Source organism: Triturus cristatus, chromosome 7 (assembly GCF_964204655.1).
Source record: "Triturus cristatus chromosome 7, aTriCri1.1, whole genome shotgun sequence".
In the NCBI taxonomy this organism is placed as follows: Eukaryota; Metazoa; Chordata; class Amphibia; order Caudata; family Salamandridae; genus Triturus; species Triturus cristatus.
In genome coordinates, this window is record NC_140590.1 from 1,648,714,023 (window position 1) to 1,648,739,515 (window position 25,493).

General features: G+C 42.8%; 1 protein-coding gene across 1 annotated transcript in view; it reads left to right on the forward strand.

Annotated features, from left to right (window-relative positions):
• The window catches only part of LOC146812627 (uncharacterized), a 463,433-nt gene that overhangs the window by 144,333 nt on the left and 293,607 nt on the right, over positions 1 to 25,493 (forward strand). The window contains exon 5 of the mRNA XM_085619712.1: positions 23,402 to 23,486. Within this exon, the coding sequence (XP_085475838.1) occupies positions 23,402 to 23,486 (85 nt within the window). The remainder of the gene's footprint in view (positions 1 to 23,401; positions 23,487 to 25,493) is intronic.

Here is a 25,493-nt window from a genome sequence, read left to right on the forward strand (position 1 = left end):
TGCAATGTGCCACAAAAGCAAGCGTGTTTATTATAGTAATGTGTGCAAAGGAAAATTCGGCCTACAGCATGCACAATTAGGCTAACCTAGGGAAAACTACAAAGGGCCATGCAGGAAACACACAACACCCTCCTTTTGGTCAGGATAATGGCACAAAATGGAAAACCAAATAAATATATATATATCTATCCTACTGGCAGTCGAAAGTAGGTAGTTATAGTTAGGACCTATTTTCCATAGGAAATCCGCAACAATCTATTTGGAATAATGTTGGCGCCGATTGACGCATCTTAGCAAAATTTTCCAAACTTTTGGCCAGCTCCGGTCCGCTCCTATCCTGAAAATTTCACGGTGATAAGTCAAGCGGGGGCTAAGAAAAAAGGGGGGGGTCCCTAAACGCATTTTCCCCATGCATTTTTCCATAGGACCTGTTGATGCAGCTACAGCCCGAACTGCTGAACGAAATTACATTAAATTTGGCAAAGAGGTAGTCCTGAGTTCAGACTCGTGCCTTTTGCTTAAATGGTGTAAATCCGTTCAGTAGTTCCTCAGAAAATTAGAGTTAAAAAGCTAGATATATCTGGGCGGAGCCTAACCACACATCTCATCGTGAGATCTGATTGGCTGTCTACTTCATCCAAGAAGTGTTGGCAGCCATCTTGGGGCCAATATACATGATAGCACCTCATTAAAAAGCATTGCAGTTAATAGAAGGTTTTAAGACTTTAGTTACATTATAAATCATTTGTTGATGGTACCATACTCATTTTAGGAATTGTGGTGTGTTCTAAGATGATTTTACCATGTGAAAAAGCCTTCTGCTGTGATATCATGAATCATGTTTGAGAGAACTATTTTCTCATGCTTTTCCCACAGAGGTTTGGAAGGTGATCTATAAGCTAAACTGAGAGCTTATTTTCTGTAAGTTCACATTATTTTTCTCAGTCATGTGAGAACGAAATCTGACATTCTCAGTAAAACTTGTACATCCAACAAGGGCAGAGACTGTCAGTTGATTCCTTTGTGTTCTACCGCAGCTTCCCAGAGTGTTCTAAAGAACAACTAGAGCGCTAACAGTCCTACTTATGACCAACGTATTGCACACCTGAAGCCCTCTTGATTGGAATAAAGTGGTAACTCTTAAAACATTTAATTTAAAAGGAACAAAATGAGGGGGTTCATTTTGCCATAGAAAGTATGATTAGTGCTGCAGAAAGAAAAATGAGGGCACATTTTGAGTGACTTCTCAAATCCTCTTCCATTTCATTAAAAAATTCTGACATGCAGACTGAAACATGCTCTTTCAATACCAGCAGCAGACTTCCCTGGTGAGCAGTAGCTTTACTACAGTGATCTAATGAGCAACTAGAGTGCTAACATTCAGAATTGATGGCAAATATGTGACACATCTGAATGCCTTCTTGATGGAATCAAAGTAAAATACTGAAAGCATTTCCTACTGAGGAGACTGCAGTAAATGAGGAAATTGGGAAACTTCATAACAAATAAATCTTACAAGATGGCCACCAGAGACAAGAGCCCAAATGTAGCTCAAATATCACCCAGATGTAGCCCACATGTAGCCCAATGACAGAAGTGTGCAAAACACTTTATTTTTTGTGTATCTACAGTTTTATATAGTGCAGACTTGTCGGGTATTGGAGTGCTTTACATGAGCATTGGTTACATCACAAAAGAACAAATTCATTTTGGTTGTAGACATGGGGAGACTACGTGATTTGACCAGAATCACAGAATGTTGAGCTGAAGCAGAAACTCCAACCTGGTTCCCCAGTTGCAAAGTCTGCAGTTCTGGAAGTAACACCACATCCTCTCCCCTAAGTGCAACATTTAATCAAGTGGTCAACTGGATAAAAAAAAGAAAAGGTAACAAATAATTAAAAAGTTCTTTGTCGCTATTTGAAAACTCAGAAAATATGTCCTCATTTTAGTTTTTTAGAGCACTAACCATAATTTTGATGCAAATAAGATCCTCTCATATATGTAATTTCTAAAGAAAATGCCCTAGGTATTAGTTTTGATTACATCAAGATGACGTCAGGCGTTCCACACTTTTGTAATAAATATAGAATGTTAGCAATCTAGTTGTTCATTGGGATACTGTTGAGAGGCAGAGGCCAGGGGCACTGACTCTGAAAATTGAAGGCAGGTAGGAGAGTGCAAAGGCAACAATTTAACCACACTGAGCAGGCAGGAAGGGCCGTGGCAGCACAACAGACTATGGAGGGCAGTGGAAAGGGGGGCAGGGGCAACAAACCAACAATACAGGACTTGCAAGAGAGGCTGTGGCAATGTAATAGACCATTGTGGGCAGAAGGAAGAGGCAATGGTAGTACAACCATACAGGCCAACAGACCCGATTCAGCCAGGAAACGTCCAATGTTTTTAAGCTCAAATGGGCTTTATTTGATCTGTCTCCTGTCTACAATCTCCTCTTTTTCAATGTAACTCAAAGGGGAAAATCAATACCCCAGTTTTTTTTCAAAATCTCCCTCTTACCAAGTTCAAAATGTTCGCAAGTATGGTACATTGGATCATGGTAGACAGGGTGAATTGGGGTAGGGACATGGACTCGGATAACGGAGGAAAGGAGGGACATGGAGAGGTGCACCAAACTGACCCTACAGGGCAGGCATCAGGGTTTGCAGCAGCACAATACACCACACAGGGCATGCGGGACGGGAGTGCAGCACAACAATCCATAGAAAGCAAGAGGGAGGGGACAGGACCATGCACATGGACAACAGAGAACAGAGGGGCAAGAGGCAATGGTAGCTAGCTGACCATAATGGACAGACCGGAGAGAAAGCTGCAGCATAACAGACCATAAAGGGCAGGAGGGACGGATCCCGGGCATTACATTGGAACAGGCAAGCCAGGAGGGAGGGAATAGGGGTCTGCACATGTAAACAGAGGGCTGGGGGCAAGGTGGCAGGGCTGGAGCAGCAAGAGGACCATGGAGGTCAGGCAGGATGGGCACTAGAAACAAGACACACCATGGAGAGCAACAGTGAGACTATGATGGCATACACACAGACCATGGAGGGATGGTGGGAGGGGCCATGGCAGCACAGAAGACCATGCATGGCAAGCTGGAGGGTTAGTGGCAGCACAATGGCTATGATGGGCAAGAAGGAGGGTGCAGGGGCATGCACAAAGGACCATGAAGGATAGAAGGGAGGGTCAGGACCTGGGCACAGACAAGAGAGTTCAGGGGAAGGGGGCCTCACAACAGACCGCGCGGGGCAGGCAGGAGGAGCAGTTGCAGTACAACAGACCAGGGAGGGCAGAAGGGTGTGGCAGTAAAATGGACCATGGAGGACAGGAGGAAGGGAATAGTGGCATGGCATGTGGACAGGCAGGGTGGAGGTGGCAGGGACAGGTTACAGTCATCTGACAATGCTAGGCAGGTGGGAGGGGAGTGGCAGCTCAACAGAAAACTCAGATTAGATAGTGGCAGGTCCATGGAACATGGTGGGCAAAAAGGATGGAGCAGGGGCATGCACAAAGGCATCGGAGGGCAGGGGGAAGCAGAATAGGGGCAGCAAGCTAAGCACAGGGTAAGCAGGAGGTCAATGATGGGCCATAGAATTGGGCAATGGAGTGGACTGGTACATCATGCTAAATGGAGCTAGTGGCAGTATATCAGACCATGCGTGGCAGGAGGGAGGAGGCTAGTCCATGGATTCAGACAACAGAGGATAGGGAGGAGGTGGATGGGGCACAAAGCTAACTGTTCAGAGAACTTTATTGTTTTTAAAATGTGTGTCTGTGCGAACTACTTAAAATATGAAGAAGTATGCAGCATAATCTCACTTTTATTCATGAAGAAGAGGACGTTTGTGACTGTGACTCCGGGCTCACTTGGCAGAAACACCCCCTGACCCTCCACCCCCCATTGCAAAATGTAATGCCCGTGAAAAGTGTAGGTGGACAGTGTTATATAGAATCCCCCTAGACCATCAATTCTAGGGTTCTTATTGCTTTATTCAGTTTTTTTTTTTGTATTATTTAGTTTAGCGAAGCAAATATTTTTTCATGTCTTAGAAAAGAAACCTTCCATTTACAGAACACCACATTTACAAAAACACATTTATACACAATGTTACATTCCACTTAAAAACAGAAAAATTCAAAGACAAAAATGACAAGTGAAACAAACTTAGACAATCGTGTGAAATAACATTGACATTAAAAGTACAACACCAGTCATAGTTTTTATATAAGGCATAATGTAATAATGGTTTTCCTCTTGTGTAGGCAACATTGGTTTGAAGACATAACGTCTCGTTAAGAATCTAGCGTCCGCTTAGTGCCTTATGTAAAAACTAGGACTGGTGTTGTACTTTTAATGTTATTTCACACGATTGTCTAAGTTTGTTTCACTTGTCATTTTTGTCTTTGAATTTTTTTGTTTTTAAGTGGAATATAACATTGTGTATAAATGTGTTTTTGTAAATGTGGTGTTCTGTAAATGGAAGGTTTCTTTTCTAAGACATGAAAAAATATTTGCTTCGCTAAACTAAATAATAAAAAAAAAAAACTGAATAAAGCAACAAGAACCCTAGAATTGATGGTCTAGGGGGATTCTCTTTAAAGTGAATAAACTAGTCCTACTGGACACACTCTTTTCTCTTGTTTTTAAAATGGGAGGCAGCAGCTGGCGAGTTATCAGAGAATCTGCCATTGAGGGCCCTGAAGTTGATGTGCACTAGGTCATCCAGAAGCCATTTTGCTGTAGTGCTCGCACTACGTTGAACTTTGTGATTTTGTTCCGGGATGCTCCATGCCACGGATTGGGTCTCGCCATCCCCCTGAGGAGCCTAAGAGGTGGAGATTAAAATTCCTGGAAAGCACTATATTCGGGGTTTCAAATTTTGTAATGTGTCAAAAAACAGTCTACCAGGAGCTTTGCTTCTTTAGATTTATTTCTCAGATTAAGGTATATGTTGAAAATTAGCATCTCCTTTCTTTTCCCTTTGGAGTTGAGATTCATCATAATCGCACTGACATTTGACGGGGGAACCAGGAGTTGTTTTATTGTGTTTGAGATAGTAACTGATAGGTACGTGGCCAAGCCACCTGACGGGTTGCCATATTATGAAGTTCTAGTTGCTGCTGTGTAAAAGCAGATGTAGCCCTGTATTTGAAATGTTTCAATTGTCCATGTTTGCTGGAGTAAAATTATATTGTGGGTTCCGAAGTATTGAAAGAAATTAGGATCTGCAGTTTTACCTTTTAACCCATTTATGTTCCATGAGTAAAGACTGATGGTGGTGTTGCACTTTCTAGTTGACCCTTGATCTTGTTTGATTTGTCATTGGGGACCCCCCTGTCCAATAGACTGTTCGGTGATTTGCTCTGGTACTAGATGCATGGGTGGTTGTCGAGGGGGCTGCTGGCTGTGACTGTAGGGATCATTTCTTACAGCATTCCTCATAGGAGATGTGGCCTGGACCCCCTCAAGTATTGAGATTGTTTACGTTTTGGGGCCACTATTCTGTTCTTTATTGGTAAGGAGTGGAGATGCGTATCCTATGCTCTGGTAACCAGGTATGGTTATACCCTATTCCTCTCAGATGGCTTTTTCGTCAAGAAATTTGTTGGCCAAGGCCGGTGAGCCCCATGTAGCCTTGGTAGTCTCCTGCTTAAGGGGCTGATCTTACGTAACCCCTTCAGCGCGACATGAATTTTTGCGCTGTGCGGGGATTTGAATACATGGGTGGGATTCAGACGGCCAGCGGCCGTCTTGTGCACACACCAACCGTGATGGCTCCCGACCGTCATGAGCATGCAAGGGGTTAATAAATTCTATGGACAGCAGGTCTGTTGATTTTATTTCTTAGGGTTGGTATGGTTGATCTTAGTTGCAAAATGTTGGTTCTATTCAGAGTATCCCAAGGCTCTTTAGATTTGAATCTTGGCTTCAGAAGCATGATGCACTTGTCTGTTGAAGAACTGAGGAAGTTTGTCCTTGAGCCCTCTGGTCCCCATAGTGGTCCTAAGGAGAAGTGGCAATGTCTTCTCTCCACACCAGAGTTTGTTTCAGTTGTCCGTTTCAAATGAGTGACACTGCAGTAAGACCCAGCAGCTGCGGATTGCCTAAAGGGCCTGATTTTAAAATATTTGGTGCTTCCTTCATTGTGTACTTACCTGTGAAACAGCTAACACTTTTTCCCCATAGGAACGCATATAAATAGATTTTGGGCCTAAAAAGTGAGTAAGTGTTGAATTACATCGTAATTTTATTGCAAAGTATAAAAAGTCATACTTACTATGTATTTAGAGATCCTAAGGAGTAATATCTAGACATACCACCCCCCGTACTCCAAGTAATCTAAAAGTATTCCAAAAGTAATTACTGTGTAATTTAAACTGATTTCAAAACATTTAAAAACCTGTAACAATTGTAATTGCCAGCACAACTGCATTTCCTTGACCAGTCTTGCATTTGAAACTATATTTCATCTACCTGTATCAAGTCCTGCATGGATCTAATAAAACATAAGCATACCTTTTTCTACTTATCTAATTGGTCTGGATTCAGTCACTGAGTGAATCAGTCCTTGATTGGGTGAATACAATAAATGCTGAACCCAATCTCAGGATATGCCTCTGACCGCCTAATCTCTTATTTCCTGTGGTCCTGGGTATAATGGCTGTAAGGCATTGGCTGCAACTTTAATGTAAGGCATTTAAGGAGAACCATACTATATTCAATGAGATGCTGACGGATTGGCTTTTACAGCTGCATGGAACTGGAGGTCGCAGAACATCATTCATCAAAATTAATACATACCATTTACAATCATTAATAATGAACTGTACGGTCCAAATAGGATGTTTACTTTAAATCCAATGGAGGAAGGTGTTCACTTAATCTTCTTGCAGACTGTTTCTCAAAGAAAGTTTTTTTTATCATTATGAAAACGCACTTATATTTTAGCAAAAACTGATGCCTGGTTACAATATATTTTTGCTGTTGTTGACTTCAGTCATGTTTTGTAGGGCTAGAGGGCCTTGAGAGTCAGAACATGGGGCGGGGTCAAAGGTGTGGATAAAAACTAAATATTCTTTACTTTTTATTTAGTTCTTCCACTTAAGTGTAGCTACATATAAAATAACTGGCAGCTTAAATGAAAAATATTTAAAAGTTGTTAATGTGAAATGCACTGTAGTTAATTGTGAGACCTATATCTTAATGCACTGCAGAGGTCTGTGTGTAACCATAGAGATGCAGAAATACATCTTGGTTGTCCAGTGGGGAATAGTGACTTGTATATTTTTAGTGCTATGAGGTCAGTCTGTTACAGAAAGTGTTGCACTGATTCTCCTCAGGACAGAACTATGCTTGGGAGCATAGACCCTTGGCATATTGCGACTGAGTCACTATACAACCGCGGTATATATAAGCCAGAGTCTGAATAGCTATAGTGCTTCTAACCTTACCAGAGAAATTAATTTGCACCCCAGAATACAACACACTATACCCTCTTGGGTATCACAGTAACAGGATATACCCTTTTGCTCTCATTCACACTTGTCCACAATAAGAAAAAAGAGACATAAAGGAAGTTTAGAATATATTTCTCAAATATCATGCTCTAAATTGCAGTTTTCATGCTAAATTGGAATACAAATGCATACGAAAAGTACAGTAAGCATGGTCCATAAACTATATACAATGAAAAGCCATGTCATGTTAGACAGAGTAGCCTCTCCCCTTCTACTGAAGCTAAATCATATGTCAAAGATCCCTGGGATTAGTGGAGGAGCCCTTACCTTAGCATACACAAATAGACGTTCTACATCTTAGTTGATGCAGTGCTGCCTGTATGTAGAATGTAGATTATTTGAATGATGTGTATTATACGAAATTGAATGAATTGAATATAAATGAAGTCAAAATATCTATTTTTGGAATACATCCATGACTGTAAATATTAATTGTGTGATTAATCACTCAGATCACATGTGTGACCATGATAGTGTGGAAATAATCTGGATGTAAATAATTTTTCAAGGGATATTTTTTATGAAATTTAAATGTGGCACAAAAGCAAACATGTTTATTATAGTAACATGTGCAAAGGAAAATGATGGCCTACAGCATACACAAGTAGGCTAAACTAAGGAACTACAATGGGCCTTGATGGGCCTTTTAGGAAACGCACAACACCCTCCCTTATGTCAGGATAATAACATGAAAGGGAAAACCAAATGGAATGTATATATTGTTAGAAGGTATGCATACTCCAAGCATAGGTATAACGATGAAAAGGAATACAAGTCAATTGAAGAAAATGTAAATTTGGAAAAATAGTCAAATTATGGTGTTTGGAGTAATCCATTGTGCTATTCACCAATTTGAAGACCAAGGACTCAATAGACTCTGTGTGCAATGATTGGTATTTTGCTCAAACAATGATCTCCAAGGAACATGCATGATCTCTAATCTAAGCTGATACAGTTGCTGGGCCTACATCCACGCTAGTGGAACCTACATCCGGTTGGCCATGTGCTGATGCAAATGTTTCTCCATAGGTTGATGGTTCAAACTTTACATTGTAAAGAATTTGCAAGCCCAGGATGCAATTCTGAAAATAGGTTGCTAAGGGACTCAACAGCCCAAAAGACGTGGTAGTGGGAATTTGCGAAGCCAGGCAAATGCCCAGTGCCTTTTCGAAGGGGCACCAGTTAAAATGGAACATGGGTTGCACACAGGTAAACCAGGCTGGTCGAAACAATAAGGACCAATCAAAATCTAGTTAAGTAATAACATTCCAAAGATCTGAAGCAAATGCTCAGTCGTGTTGGAGCAGTGCCAGTTCCAGAGTACCCGCAAAAGGAGCATTCATTGTGGAGAAGCAGAATGAGGATGCCACAAATGAGGAATAACAGCAATAGGAGTCCTCCAAATACGCTAGGAAAAAAGAATGAATATAATCCCAAATTACTCCAAAAAGGGTCTGAAAAGAAGTAATGAGGCCAGAGCATACAACTTTAAAAAAGTGAGCGAAGCCAAGCGTACTAGATGCACTAAAGATTTGATGCACTAATTCTGCGAAATTCATAGGAAGATTTGTATTGAACAATGACTGTATTTCACTGGAACTGCCAGCCACCTGCAGTTTGAATTTCTTGTCGGCAGAAGTGAGAGCTACTTTTTGTTGGAACAATAATGCTTTGAGTCTGCTCAGCTTGTTGAAATTTGACTTCAAAGATGGAACTGAAGGCCACAGTGAGCCGTTTACTATCCCATGCGGTGGAGGAAACGAGGTTGTTGCAACAAGTGACTAATTGGGAAATTGACAAAATAGACGGAACTCTATCCCGCATTCCACAACAGTCTTTAACTCAGCATGAGGGAACTGCCATTCAAATCTACTCTTATGTAAGGGAGAAATGGAGGACCTTAGATTCCCTTTAAATAATGAGCCAAATTGGACACCGAAGTCTTACAGGTGCCCTGGATTTTTTACTTGTGAATGTCCTATAGTAGACACATTCTTCTTCAGTTCTAAAAACCTCATTGTTAGAACATTCACTACGATATGTAAAGGGCAGTGACATACTTCATGTACGAAGCTACTCCCAAGGGTTTGCTATTTACCTTTGATGAAATGTTTCATGCAAGCGGTGAATTTAAATGTCAAGCTGGGTAGTGAAATTATACTGTGTAATACCCACATGCTGAAGACTTCTCAGCCTTGGTAAATGAGTTATTTAATTTTTTCTAAATGCAGAATTGTGTATGTTGCGTCTTTCATGGCTATAAGTTATTGTTTTTGTGTTAAGTTAAAGGGTGGAAAATCAGTACAATTCAAGTAATGCAATGAAGCTCGTGTACTCTGTGTTTGAAGCATCTAGCTAAACTGCATAATAGATCTAAGCTGACTTTTCCCATGACATTAGGTTGACCTGTCCCTCTACCCAATATCGATAACAAACTTGTCAACTTGTATTTACAATTTGAACAACATTGTGTTGATACTATTACCAACAACAGCTAGCATTTTTTCCAAATTATCTTGGTCAGTTTGTCTTAAACATGCAGCAGCTTCCAGTTGTCATAGTTTCCAAATTTCTTCAGAAGTAGCATAAATAAAGCTTATAGAACATGGGGATTTAAGAACTAAAAGAAAATCTGATGAATTCATGTCCTCAGACAGGAGAAATGGAAGTTGTTCCACTGCAGACAATGTGGAATGTTCCATTAAATAGTTGAAAAAAGTTTCTCAACGAATAGGTGGTAACAATACTAGAATGTTCTGACCTGGTAGATTGAGGATCGGGTCTGCTAGATTCAAACCCAGGTGTTAAATTTAGAAGGAAAAATTTGACAACCACTTGTATCCACTGGCCCTAACAAGCACCCACCCGGACTCATAAATTAGGAATTAAAGGTACCATTCTAATAATTTCTTTGAATGTTCTTCAGTATAATTTGCAAAACTCTGCCAATTATCAAGAAGACCACTGTAAGAATAGATGGGGTGTTCAATTCTTTAATTTTTGCCAACCCCAGACAAGTAGTCTGTTGGATTGTTTCATTTAGGAAAATTATTTGTGTGGGAATTAAACAGGCTCAACCTAAGGTTTCTGTGGCCTTAACCTGCCAGGACTTCATACCCCAAATAGATTTCAAATCAATTGTCCTTCCAGTAATCATAACTTCTCGGGGCCAACTGACCATGAATGTGGTTGTATATAGAAGTTTAATTTGAGTAAGCATGCATTTGGGCCAGAACTTGGCTGTTGTTCCACGCTTTCGGCTGAATAGGACAGGTGGCCGCTCCTTCCGTGTGATAGCGGCCCAGCTCTGGAACGCCCTTCCCGTTGACATCCGTGCTGTGGAAGATTTAACCAGGTTTAGAGGGGCTATTAAAACGTTCCTTTTTAACAAATCAAAGTAATTCCTTGGCATGCTGTGTTGTTGTGTTCACCTTCGGCGCCAGGACGCCCCTTTGCTGGGGCAGCTGTGCGCGGTACAAAAATCAATAACATAACATAACATAACATAACATTTCCTTCATGGTTTTGGGGTTAATTTAAAATATGACATGGGTGCTGAAGTGGCTTATCCTCTGAAATATGTATAATTATCTTTTGGCAACTCCCTTGAGGGGTTGTTGAACAATGGTCCCATTGTATATAATCAAAATGGGGATGTTGTCCACTAGAGCTGTGTTACAGCAAACAAATGAGGAATGGAATGCTGACATTGCAAACATTCTCCCCCAGTTTTGAACCTGTGCCTCATGGGTACAGTGCAGGCTGAACTGCCAGGCCAGGTCCTCCCTGGACCGGAAACAAGCATCCTGGAATCAGTTTCAGGGTATGTCACCCTTCTTCAGCCAGGCTAGCTTGAATCCAGTGGCACAGTGAGCAAGGGACCCACGTCTGGGCATACCCATCCCACTTAGAACGAAAAATGATGGACGGAATGCTGACAATGCAAACATTCTCCCCCAGTCAAAAGATCTGGGTTAAATCAATCTTTTTTTTTTGCCCACTACGCCAACCCAGTTTGGACCCAGCCATATGCAAATCAGGAAGCAGTTCGGGCTGGACTGTTCCCATGAGGCACATGGTCAAGACTGATTTGCATATGGCCAGGTCTAAACTGGGGTGGCATGGTGAGCAAAAGCATGATGGATTTAACCCAGATCTCTTGACTGAGGGTGAATGTTTTGATTTGTTCTGCATTCCGTCCATCAATTGTGTGTCTTTTGCTTCCTCGCCCTAAGTGTGCCGGGTATGCCCAGATGTGGGTCCCGGGCTCACCGTGCCACTGGATTCAAGCTATCCTGGATGAAGAGGGGTGAAACCCCGAAACCGGTCCTGTTCTGCATTCCATCCATCAATTGTGTCTTTTGCGTCCACTAGAGCTGTGCACAAAGTAATGTCCATAATGATGTAGCAGAACATCTCGGTGTAATTGTCAGAATTATGTTAGTGGTCTTTGGGATATTCTAAATTCTATGCTTTCTGAATTAGATTATTATATTGTTTTAGAATCCCTATCATCTGACCTCCGGTTCTATTACATCACCCATTGAATACTTGAACACATATGAAATCAGCAGAATCTCCATAGCACCAAATATATCGAAAGGAACTTTATCCCGAACAATTCCATCAGTCACTGGAATGACTAAAATGTTAACAAGGGAGAAGTGCCTTGTCATTTTATGCGATGATGGATGCGGGACCAGCACCTGGCCGACCAGTTATGTGGCGAAACGTTCTGGGTGATAATGGCCATTATTAAGTAGGAAAAAAATAGACCTGAAATCCATCCAAGAGGGTACTAGATAAGTGTGTTTTAACCAAGAAATAAAAAAACAAACTGTGCTGAAGGCATGTAAAAAAATAACTGTCCAAAGAAGTATTATCTTGATCTGTATATTACCCGCACAAACTTAGCTGGAAAACAGGAGGCTGTGGTTCAGCATTAGGGCGAGAAAAATCCAACTTAGAAGGATTTATCGATGGTGGATTATTATAACCAACAATCCTTATAGAAGACTGAATATAAGAGCCAGGAAGCGTGTGAGGGGAAAATGGTCAGAGGTACATTCAACCTCTCCCCTCCAGCCAGGAAATATTGGCATCAGTGATGCTCACAGGCCGCAATTGAAACTGTTATGCTAGGGGCGACTACTCCATGTCATACCATGAAGAATTGGCCCCATTTTGTCGTTTGACATGTTTCATAGAGACAAAGCGCTTGCCTTTGTATCCCAGAAGTGGTATCAGAATCACTGTTTGCGTTCCTTGGACACCAAGAACTGGAACAGGAGCATGGTTAATTGGGTGGAATTTCTTTTTGATTGCCAACACCTATCAAACTAAAACTCCAATCATTGGAAGCAAAGCGGAAAACTGAATTTGACCTGCAGCACTGGAAGAGTCGGACTCCAGCAAGTGCTTGCAAGATTAAGTATCACAGACCTTTTGTAGGTCCTGTAAGACGGCACAATAGCTATCTACATCAAAGGTTGCTGTAGCCACCACAACATCTGGACCATCCAGGTCTGGAACATGCATCCTGATGCCAAAAAGTACTTCATACGGTTTGCGACCACCGAGAGATCTTTTAGGGAGGTTATTTACCACTAGTTAAACCTATAAAGTTAGTTGAACTAACCACGTCCTGTACCTAATGCTCTAGCCATTAAGTACTGCTTTAAGTCACGATTCATTCTCTCCACAACAGAATTACCCTTGGGTCTATGTGGAGAAGAAAAATGCACTTGCACTACTATGGACTTAATCAAATCACGGTACACTTTAGAAGTGAATCCTGAACCTTGGTCCGAGTGGAATGCGTAACGGGCATATGTAGCGATAAAGACTTGCTAGTCTTGAATAACAGTTTGAATGTTGGCCAAGCGGTGTGGGCAAACCCAAAGGAATCCATAACAAGAATGCACTGTAACCAAAATATATTTGAACCCAGTGTATGAAATCAATAGGCCACAATGATCTGCGTAAGAGCAGACAAAAGGCTGGTTATACATAAAAAGATGTCTGTGGTGGACGAGACACAGTGGAACTTTTGATTTTTTGATAAATGTCACAAGTTAAAATATATTTTCTAGTCTGTTGGTATAAACCTTGCCACCAATAAAGTTTCTGTAAGAGAGAGATAGTGGCAACCAGTCCAGCTGTGCCATTTTAAGTGCATTAACAGCATACAAGATCTTTATCGGTACGAGTTTCAGAGCTTGTTACTGCTATTATTTTAGATGTGGTAACTGCAGATTTGGTTGGATCAGGCAGAGTGTTCCCTATGCCGTGTGTTCCAACAAGTTGACGACTTTCTGTAAGTACAATATGAGTTTCTTGGCAACATATCATGTAGATCAGCCATTTTGACCCAAAGCAAGTTATTCTTTGTGCTACCCTTGGAATCCTTAAAACGTTTTATATCCAAAAATGTATGTCATTAAAAGACCGTACATAGTAATACAAATCACATATAACGGAGGGCACTTCAGGGTCCGTATTTTCAAGAGCAAAGAATAACACTTTTATTTCAGACAACTGGGCAGTATAGTCCCCAAGGGACTGGGTGTGATTAGTTTGTGGGTGAAAAATGCCAACTGACCTAGTCCCAATACCGATAGCACATGTTGCAGAATACTGCTGCTTAAAACCTATAGCAGGATGAGCAGGACCATCAGTGTAAATGATGTTTGTGCATTGATCAGGAGGCAAAACTGAAGATGGCAATGGATAAAGATATTCATAATGCTAAAGTTCTTGAGTTTGCAAAGACGGGTCAAAGACTAAGTCTACATCCGTGGCTGTGAAGGACGTAGCCCATTGTATGCATCGGGAATGGAGGACCTTTGCATTAGGGAAACTTAATTTTGTGATGGCCTCAACTGGCAGAGGAAAAACAACAATAATGCGTTTATCTTGAGCAAATGCCGTTCTTTCCGGATGGCCATCTGTACAGCAGTTAGCATTTTTTCAGTAGAAGTAAAATGCATTTCTGCAGAGTAATATAGATGCAATTTCTATACAATGTGTACCGTTTCACCTTCATTAAAGGTTACATATGTAAATTCAATTCCACCTTGTAATACCGAGATGACGGAGATAGTGTTGATAACATGTGTATGTAGGCTATGTGTTTCAAGCAATTCTGATTGTAAAAACATGTTGCGATGTGTTCTGATGCCCAATAGGATGTGGAAAAATCATGACATACAAAGGTATAAAGCCCTTAAATGCATTTTGCATAATCAGGCATGTATGTCTTGCCAAAATGCAAAAAATCCATAAGCGACTTAATTTTTTGTAAGTATGCATGGAGGCTGCAATTCAACACAATTTTCCAGAAAATGAAGGTTAACACATTTCCCCTAATTTTCAAGTTCATATCCTAAGAAAAGGACACAGAGACAAGCTATATAAGGTTTTTTTAATCACAAAATTATGAGATCCACTCTTGCTAATTGGAGGTTCAATACATTATCTGTAGGATAGATATCATCAGCATAGTCAAATGCACCGGGCCGATCTAATGGAGAATCAACGCCATGCATGCCTCAAAGACTCCCAGGGTGTTCTTATAGAACATAGGAATACGGGTGTAGCGCCTCTGAAAACTGAGGTCGCGAAGTACTGACCAGGAGCCAAATTGTGACTGAAAAAACACATTGGAAATGTCCAATGTGGTTTTGTATTTCTTTCGGATGATAATATTAATCTGCATCATACTACGGGTATTTTAGAAATGCAAATATGTGAGTATGACTATTCAAATGTCTATAATCTAAGATTATATGGTTGGAGCGACGAAGTTTCAATGCAGGAAAAAGAGGATTATTCATTTGAGAGACAGTGTTCTGAAACTCCCTGGTACTCAAGTTGGGAAAGGATTTCTTTTACCGTAGCTTTAGCATCACATTTAATAGGATACTGTGGCTGAATTTGAGGTGTGGATCATATAGGAATAGAATGGGAAGGGGAATCCTTAACCCCAACCTGTGTGATAACAATAAAGAGCTGGGGCCAAGGCAAGGGGCTATTCAGAAACATATGCAAGTTGGACTTTGTCTGGGATGAGGTGTGAGAAAGAAGGGAGAATAACATTCTCACCTTGGGGACAAGCATGAACAAAAGGTGGGGGCCAATCAACCTCTGCCAATAGAATATCATAAGAAGTCAAGTTGCCCCAAAAATCGATGTAATGGTGCGTTGAATGTCCCACACCAATTTGGATTTCCACTTGATAGTCTGTTTGGAGGAGCTATGTGAGTGTCAGCTGTTTCAACTATAATAAAGTCACTAGTTGCTTTTGTTACCAGAAACTGGTCTGCTGTACTATGGTGACCTCAGCCGCACTATCGAGGATAGTAACCTCCTGTTCAGGAGGAAGGCTCTCAGTCTGTGTCATATTTAGCTGTCAATGCTGCAACTTTTTCTGGAAAGGGGCTTTATATGGAAATGGCCTATCCTTAATATCTTCACCTCAGACTAGCATTCTCTTTTTTCAGTTGCCAGGACTCTCCTTGTCTGATATCAGATTGCCCTCCTCTATTGTGCTGTTGGTCAGATGATTCCTGAAAGGCACAAGGAGAATAGTTTTCAGGAATCGGATAACTATCATTTTGCAGCGTGAATCTTTCTGGATTCACTATGCTGTGCATCATTCCGCGATCTTGTGGTTGGGTCCGGATTCGTAGTCTTTTCTTAGTTTTTTTTTTTTTTTTTTTTTTTTTTTTTTGTAGCCCAGGTGGGCGGCGACCACCACCATTTGGTGCACCTTCCGTGACGTCGTCGTGCTTACTGCGGAAGTCCCACCTTTGGGGCGCCATCTTTAGATTCTTTTTTCCGCCGTTGGGTCTGGATCGTCATCGAGAAGCTCCAGTGTTACAACCGAAGGAGAAGAAGGAAAAGCGAGTTTCGTCGACAAATACTGCAGAGATATCATAGGAAAGGAAGATATTTCATCAGGAGCGCGAAGAAAGGAGGTTCAGCGCCCTTTTTTCTTCGACGACCTTGGAGAATGCGCACTCAGAGGCCCTGAGCGCAATGGACAAGACGCCATTCAAGTTCTGCCCAAACTGCCACCACAAGTTCGCGCAGAAGGACCAGCATCCGGTCTGCAACCTCTGCCTGCCAGTCGAACACCAGAGTAAGGACTGCAACGCCTGCACAGCCTTCGCGCCGAAGACGCTCCGGGTGAGGGAGCGGCAGAGAAGAGCCAACGCCAACATGGATGGCAAGGGTAAGGCCCCGTCTCTACGATCTGGGCCTCTCCACGGACGACGAGGACAACATCGCCGAGACAGCCGAAAACTTCACGGTCGTAGAGACCGACAAGAAGAAAGAAGACTAGGTAAAAGAATCGTCGAGCGCAAAACAGAAAATACCTCAAACACGAGGGTGACTCGAAAAAATCAGAGTCAAAGTCCACGAAGGGAGCCCCGACGCCGAAAACTTCGACGACCAAAGGGGGAACCATGGACAAGAGGCAGAGCGGATCCTTCGAAAAGGACTCCCTGGTGCCGAAAGACGCCGAAAAGCAAGGGTCGTCGAGGACAACCCAGGATTCAGGGCAATCGACGCAGAAAGAACGGTCGACGTCGACGCAAGTTTCGGGAAAAAGACCCGCGGTCGACGCCGAAAGCATCTCCGAGATGGAGAAAAAGAAGAGGCGGCTCGAGGCTGAAATGGAGAACATCCTTCAGAGGAAGAAGGAGTTCGACGCCAAGATGAAGGAATTCAAAATTCAAACGGTTTCATCGACGGACGTCGTCGAGGTCGAGGACGAATTCGACGCCGAGGGCCTGACGAGGGATCTCGAAGAGGAAGACGAGACCTATTATGACGAGGAAGCCGAGGAAGAAGACCAACAGTCGGTCTACGGCTCGGCACCATCTACCAGCCACGAGATCGAATGGCATGATCTCGACACCGAAAACCCGGAGCAGCCCGTGGACACGTACCCTTCGAGGCCTTCACCACCCGACGACATCGGGGTGTACAATATGGTGGTCAGGAGCGCAGCGACAGCCTTCGGCGTCAAACTCGACGAAGAGAAGCCGAAAGCCGATTTTCTCCTCGAGACCCTGCTCCCCATCCAAATGAGGAGCCAGTTCCTCCCCATGCTACAAAGTGTGATGAATCGGGGGAGAGAAGCCTTCAAGGAACCAGCGACCTGCCGGTCGATCACGCCCAGGACGGAGAAGAAATATAAGCACTCTTCCCTGGACCCCCCTTACATCAAGGGTAGCGTGACCGCCGACTCCATCATAGCTTCCACGGCCAGGAGAAGGGCCAACGTACCAGCGACCTCGGGCCCACCACCTGATAAAGAGAGCAGGAGGATAGACCTCACGGGAAGAAAGGTCGAGAGGAACGCCGCAATGCACTGGCACATGGCGAATTCCAATGCACTCCTCAATAGACACCAGTACCAGCACTGGGACGAAATGGGGGAGCTAGTAAAGCACCTCCCCGAAGAATACCGCCAGAGAGCATCACACCTGGTAGATGAAGGCAAAAACATCGCCAACTCCTGCATAAAGACAGCGTTGGACGGGGCGGAGACTTCAGCAAGACTCATGGCCATAGGGGTCACCGAGAGAAGGCATGCATGGCTACGAATCTCGGGATTCAAACCAGAGGTGCAGAATAACATCCTTAGCACCCCCTTCAACGGAGAGACACTGTTCGGAGCAACAGTTGACCAGAAGCTCACCCAGCTGAAAAAGGAGAACGAAACGGCGAGGTCCATGGGGGCCCTACAGCTGAGGGGAATGAGGCGAGGCAATCCCTCAAGGAGACCCTACGGTAGGGGAGGAAACCAGCAGGGGCCGTCGCACCAGACGTTCCAGCAGGGTCAGCAGGGTGAAAGTCACGGACAGGGTCAACAGAAGCAAAACTGGCAGTACCAACCCCGGGGCCAGTCCTTTCGCGGGAGAGGGAACGGACGTGGCCAGAGAAGGAGAGGGGGGGGGGATCAGCCCTCATCAAAGTGACTCAGCACGCAGGAAAACGCCTACCCTCGACATGCCCCCATGGGTGAGGCGCGAAACAGTAACATCGAGGGGGAGAGAAGGATCAGAAGCCTACGAGCATACAACACCAGTAGGCGGAAGGCTGAGGTTCTACCTTCACGAGTGGCAGCGTATAACCACAGACAAATGGATACTGAACATCATGCAGTACGGTTACTGCGTAGATTTGGAGAGGAAACCGCCAAACAGGAAGCCAAGGGGAAGGCAAAGATTGGGTCAAGAACTGACCCTACTCAGAGAAGAAACACGGAAGCTTCTAAAAAAGAGAGCCATAGAGCCGGTGCCGTTCAGAGAACGCAACAAGGGGGTCTACTCAAACTACTTCGTGGTCCCGAAGGTAGACGGGAGCCTCAGACCCATCCTAGACCTGCGATACCTAAACAAGTTCATCAGAACGCATAGGTTCAAGATGACTTCGCTGCAGGAGGTGCTGCCCCAAATAAGACACGGAGACTTCATGGTCACCGTGGACCTCAAGGATGCCTACCTGCACATCCCAGTAAACAGAAGACACAAGGGACTTCTAAGGTTCAGCATCGACCAGAAACACTACCAGTTCACAACCCTGGCATTCGGATTAAAATCCGCGCCAAGGGTTTTTACAAAATGCCTGTCAGCGGTCGCGGCCCACCTACGAAAGCAGGGGATACACGTCTACCCCTACTTAGACGACTGGCTGGTCAAGGCAAACTCGCGCGAAAAGTGCGAGAGGCACGCAAAACGCGTAACAGACACTCTCACGAACCTGGGGTTCTCGATTCACTGGGGGAAGTCGTCAATGGAACCGGAGCAGGTGAAGATTTTCCTGGGGGCAAAAATTAACTCCCTGAGCAATACAGTGGTGCCCAGCGACAGGAGGACGGATGCCCTACTGAAGGAGACACGGCTCCACCAGAAGGGGCGAGCTCTGACAGTGAGGTCGGTGAGCAAGCTGATGGGGATGATGGCGTCGTGTATCCAGCTGGTGCCGAATGTACGCCTGCACATGAGACCATTCCAGGAATGGCTACAACAGCAATGGTCACAAGCAAACGGAAGTTGGGAGGATCTAGTGGTTGTTACGCACGCAGTGCAGGAGGAGATAACTTGGTGGAACAGAGACAACATGACAGCAGGGAGAAGCCTGACACCACCAAACCCAACAATGACCATTACCACGGACGCATCGCTAAAGGGATGGGGAGCACACATGGACAACCTCAGAGTGAGGGGTCTGTGGGCTCCAGCAGATGCGGTTCGCCATATCAATTACCTAGAGTTGAAGACAATCCTACTCGCCCTGAAGGCATTCCAGAGGCACCTGTACAACCAGAGGGTGTTGGTTCAAACAGACAACACCGCGGCAATGTTCTACATCAACAAACAGGGGGGGACACAGTCGTTCCCTCTCTCCTCTCTGGCGCAGGAGATTTGGAGATGGGCCATACCTCTCAGGATAGATCTACTGGCAATTCACCTACCGGGCAAGGACAATGTGGAGGCAGACTGGCTAAGCAGGCAGACCTCGGCATCTCGCGAGTGGGAGCTCAATGGCCAGGAAACGGAGAAGCTTTTCCGGAGATGGGGAACTCCCACAATAGACCTATTTGCAACACGGCAAAATGCAAAATGCCAAAGCTTCGCGTCCAGGGAACCAGATCAGCTATCCCAGGGGAATGCCCTATGGATAAGCTGGTCGAGGACATTTGCCTACGCCTTTCCACCGATACCCCTGTTGCACAGAGTTCTCGACAAGTGCAGAACCAGCAAGATGACTCTAATCCTAGTGGCTCCGCAGTGGGCGAGGCAGACATGGTTCTCACAAATTCGAGAAATGGCGCAAGGCAATCCGTACAGGTTCGAGAGGAGAAAGGACCTGCTCTCAATGCAAAACGGGGAGGTCCTGCACCCAGAGCCAGAGACCCTCAACCTGGCAGCATGGCTCCTGAAGACCTAGAGTTCGCACACCTAAGGTTGCCTCAGAGCACTATGCGAGTGCTACGGGAGGCAAGGAAACCAACTACAAGAAAATGCTACAGAGCAAAATGGAAGAGATTCACGGTGTGGTGCAGGAAAAAAGGACTGCAAAACAGAATGACAAGAGACTCCACTGTGCTGAGGTACCTCACACACCTTCTAAAAAGTAACCTCTGCTCGAGCTCCCTAAGGGTGCACCTAGCGGCGATCGTTGCCTACACCAGAGGTGAGAAGGGTGGAAGTTTCTTCACCTCGCAGGTGGTGAAGAGATTCATGGAGGGAGCCAAAAGAATGGCCCCCCCGAAAAGGTTGCCGCCGCCGGCATGGAATTTAAACGTGGTTCTAATGGAGCTCATGAAGGCGCCGTTTGAACCCATTCACAAAGCCACTCTGCAAATGTTGACAATGAAAACTGCCTTTCTAGTGGCCATAACCTCACTACGCAGGGTGAGCGAGCTTCAAGCACTAACGCTACAGGAACCCTACATTCAAATTCACAAAGACAGGGTAGTCCTGAGGACGGACCCACACTTCATGCCCAAGGTGGTGTCGGCGTTCCACATGAATCCGAGTATCCAGATACCAAGTTTCTTCCAAAACCCGACTACAAACGCAGAAAAGGCCCTGCACACCCTCGATGCCAGAAGAGCGGTGATGCACTACATTGAGAGAACCAAGGAAGTCGAAGCAGCTGTTTGTGTCCTTTGCTACTAGCTTCATGGGTAGGCCAGTGACTAAGGGCACCATCGCAAGGTGGATTGCCCTCACTATTCAATTCTGTCACAAACAGGCTGGACAGGAGCTAGCGGAGGGGCCCCAGGCTCACTCCACAAGGAAGAAGGGGGCCACAGTTGCCTTCCTGGCAAACATGCCCATCCAAGACATTTGTCTCGCTGCAACTTGGGCATCTGTGCACACGTTCACGAAACACTACTGCGTGGACATTCAGATGAATAAGGAGGCACAGGTCGGACAGAAGGTGCTCCAACACATTTTCAACGACCAACGCTCATCTTCCACCCAGCCACCACAAAATTAGGGAAACCGCTACAAAGTCTATGCACAGCATAGTGAATCCAGAAAGATTCACGCTGCAAAACGATAAGTTTCTTACCTGTTGGTGTAGTTTTGCAGCTTGAAGATCTTTCTGGATTCACTAGCGAACCCACCCACCTCCGCCAGGAAGATGAGGCTGGAGGAAGAGGGGGTAAAATGGAAAAGATCAAAGAAATGGAAACGTACAAAAAAAAAAAAAAAAAAAGAAAATGGACAAGAAGGATTAAATCAATCGCCTAGGGTTTAAAAAAAAAAAAAAAAAAAAAAAAAAAGGGAAAAAAGAACCCGAAGATGGCGCCCCAAAGGTGGGACTTCCGCAGGAAGCACGACGACGTCACGGAAGGTGCACCAAATGGTGGTGGTCGCCGCCCACCTGGGCTACAAAAAAAAAAAAAAAAAAAACAAAGAAAAGACTACGAATCCGGACCCAACCACAAGATCGCGGAATGATGCACAGCATAGTGAATCCAGAAAGATCTTCAAGCTGCAAAACTACACCGACAGGTAAGAAACTTATCGATATTCTTTATTAGTGTGATCACAAAAATCGTAACATCTCTTTGAGGACTCTGGGGATGGAGTACCTCCCATGTCATCTTGTTTTATTGTTGCTTAGGGTTATCCCATGATTTATTAGAGAAGTCGAGGGCTGGCTTAGTGTCCTTATCAGAAGTAGGCTTACCAAGAGGTGGTACAGCATGTCTGGTTCCCAAACTAGGAAACAACCATTGCAACTCAGGCATTACATCCTAATTTTCCAATGCATTTTTTACAACGTAGATGCCATTACAGTGCATGCCATTACAGCGCATTTTATGTTAAGTCTAATAGTTTAAGTTTTTATATTGGAATAATGTTAAAGATTGGTGTCTTAATTTGTTTTTGGTTAATTTTTGTTTTCAAAAAGTAATTTCAAATATATAATAAATGGCTGTGAGGGAAATGGGGGTTGTGGGTGGGTGAGTGTGGAATACTCCGGTTTTAAATTTAATACCTGGGTATTAATTTCTGTTTTATTTTTTTAGTTAAAAAAAAAAAAAGCTAAATAAACTCTTTGGGGATGAGCACACCTAAACTGTGGTACAGGATGTGTGGGACATTGGATTATTGAGAGGAGTAGTGAATTAATATTCAGGAAATAATTTTAATACCTTTGTAATGTATTTACTTTTTAAAATATTTTTATTATTTGTTTAAAAATTAGAAATAATTACTCTTGGGTGTATAACACCCACCCTCTGGCACTGGATGTGAGGTTAATATGGGCTTTGGGGGGAGGGAATGTATTAATACTCTGGTATTAATTAAATTACTTGAGAATTCATTTATTCTAAAACATTTGTTAATATTAAAGTTGTATTTTTTTTTTTTAAATCCCAAATATTCTTGGATGTGTACCACCCACCCTCTGGCATGGGATGTGTCTGAAATGGGGGGGGGGTTGGGTTGTGAAGTGTATTAATACTGTGGTATTAATTTTAATAATGGACTATCAATTTAAAATCAGTTAATAAATGATGCATTAAAAATGTTTAGCTTGGAGAGATGTAATACCTATTTAATATTTAAAAAAAACTGTAAATAAAAAGGACACATTTAGATGAGGGAAAAATATAATTAAATACTTTTGTTTTAAGAGTATACCTATATAGAACGGTTTATTTAAAAAAAGAAAATGTAATAGTGCATTAAAATGCTTGGAAAAAATTCTACAAAATCCTTCAAAAAATGTATTAACAGAGAACAATTTTTAAAAGTACTTTCCTACTCTTTTCCATTGAGTTAAATGGGAGAAATTTTCCTTTTTCCCTTTTTACTTTAAGGTTTCACATATGCGGTTGTGCATCGGTTTCTACAGTCAATGGAGCATTGCAATCAAGATCATAAGCAAGGAAGAGCTGTGGTCAGGTAAGTCAAATAAAATAAAACAGATTATGGATGGCATACTTTATTGTAAGGGGAGAGGAGGGAAGTAGTTAAATGCATTTTAGTAGTAAGGCATATGTTTTGAATGTTTATAGCAATATTCCATTGCCCGCAGTTGTAGGCCTATGTCGGATGGACTTGTTTTGTTTTATGTTTTATTTGAGAAATAATAGAATTTTTTTTAAACCAAAATGAGAAAAACACTCTAAAAAAAAAATATATATATATATATATACATACATCTATTGAAACATGTAATTTAAAGCTTAGTATGTGGTATTTATGGCACTAAAAACCTGTGGAAGTAAGAACAAAATGGATGCCCTAGCCCTAGATGGACTTGGATATTGATGACATTTTGAATTTGTTTCCTTGATTTCTTTTTTTCCAAACAAACATTTTGACTATGTGCTCCATTGGATCTTTGGATTCTGATAGATTGCTTTGAAGGGTATGGATCGTATACTATCGTCTGGACAGTGCATTTGACAAACTGATTTGTTGCATTTTTTTTAAACAATTTGTTTTGTGCTCTTTTTTTTGTTGGGACTTTGTGTTTTTTAGACTACAGTAACTTTTCAAACAGTTGTTTTGTTGGAAAAAAATGGCTATGCCAATAGGTGTTGTCTTTGTTACTGCCAAACTAATTTGTTGTAAAAAAATACAAAACTGGCAAGTAAGATAGAATAGGCGTTTAATCTTTGGTGTAAATGTAGTATGTGTGCAATGTTGTCTAGGCAGTCTGACGCCACCATCAACAAAAAAATCTTGAATTCGACCCAATAGCTGCTCTGACATTTCTTTTGTACTTTTAGAAAAATGTGGGTTCAGACTACCTATCAATGATTACGCTATTCTCATATCTTGGAAACTTTGCTCCTTCTGCAAAATGTCTAAGAATTAATTAAAGTGTTGGTGAGGTTTTCCAACTGATCTGTTGAAGGAGTTGTCATCCCGCTATTACAATATTAGTCTTTGCATCTCCCTCTAGGCAGGTCATGTTACAATTTCACCATTCTACAGGGACGATTGGCGTCCTCCTGCTACCCAATCTGTTTAGATGGCCAATCCATGTGTCCTCAAAGTAATTTAGTAATGTTGCCAATTTGTTATTGTTTGTTATAAAATACTTAGATTCAGTAATTGATTTGTAGAACTTATCCGCACTGTCAGGAGGTACAAAGCATAATGCTGTTAGTTTCTTTAATTCATACTGTAGCTTACTGTCTGAAATGTCATCCTCAAGGATGTATTTTGGATTTTCTCCAATAGGCCTGTGAAAAGAAATATCCTTAAATTTGTTGATCTGTATATAATTTATTAGTTTGAATCATGGGTAAATCACAATCAATTAACAATTTTCTTGGTCTTTTATTGAGTGTTTTAGATTTCACCACTGTTACAAATTCAGTGTATGAAGTTTACTTTTCAGCGAGTAAACTGTATACTAAAGGAACTGTAGTGTTATTGATATTGGCATGAATAGTGGATATTTGGTTGAATGGATGTGATGTGGATTTAAAGGTCCCATCCATCATCCAAACATCACTATTCTAGAACTGGGGTATTATATATTGTGGGTGATTTGCCAGTTTTTTTCTTCGTAAAATTCTGCCAAGATTAGGAATTGTAGGCCTAGAAATTGCTATATACATAGAAATGTGCTGGAATACCTCCCTCAAAACTAAGCCACTGGGTTCATTGGAGTTGGATGCCAAAGTTTTTATTTGCTGGATGTTCTCTCTAACCTAAATCTACATTGCAGAGTTATGTTCGGTGGTTTTTTCATCAATGTCACCAAGAGTACCTGCTCTGCCCGTGCAATGGACACCACTCCAATGATTCCATGGCTCAGTCTCTCCTTACAATAAAGATAGCCACCATACTTTAGCTGTTGATTGCCTCTCATTGATGTAGGTTTCCTCTCTTCCCGTTGCCATATTGTATTTGTCTGAAAAACAGGGTAGGAATAGTAATTTAGTTATAGTG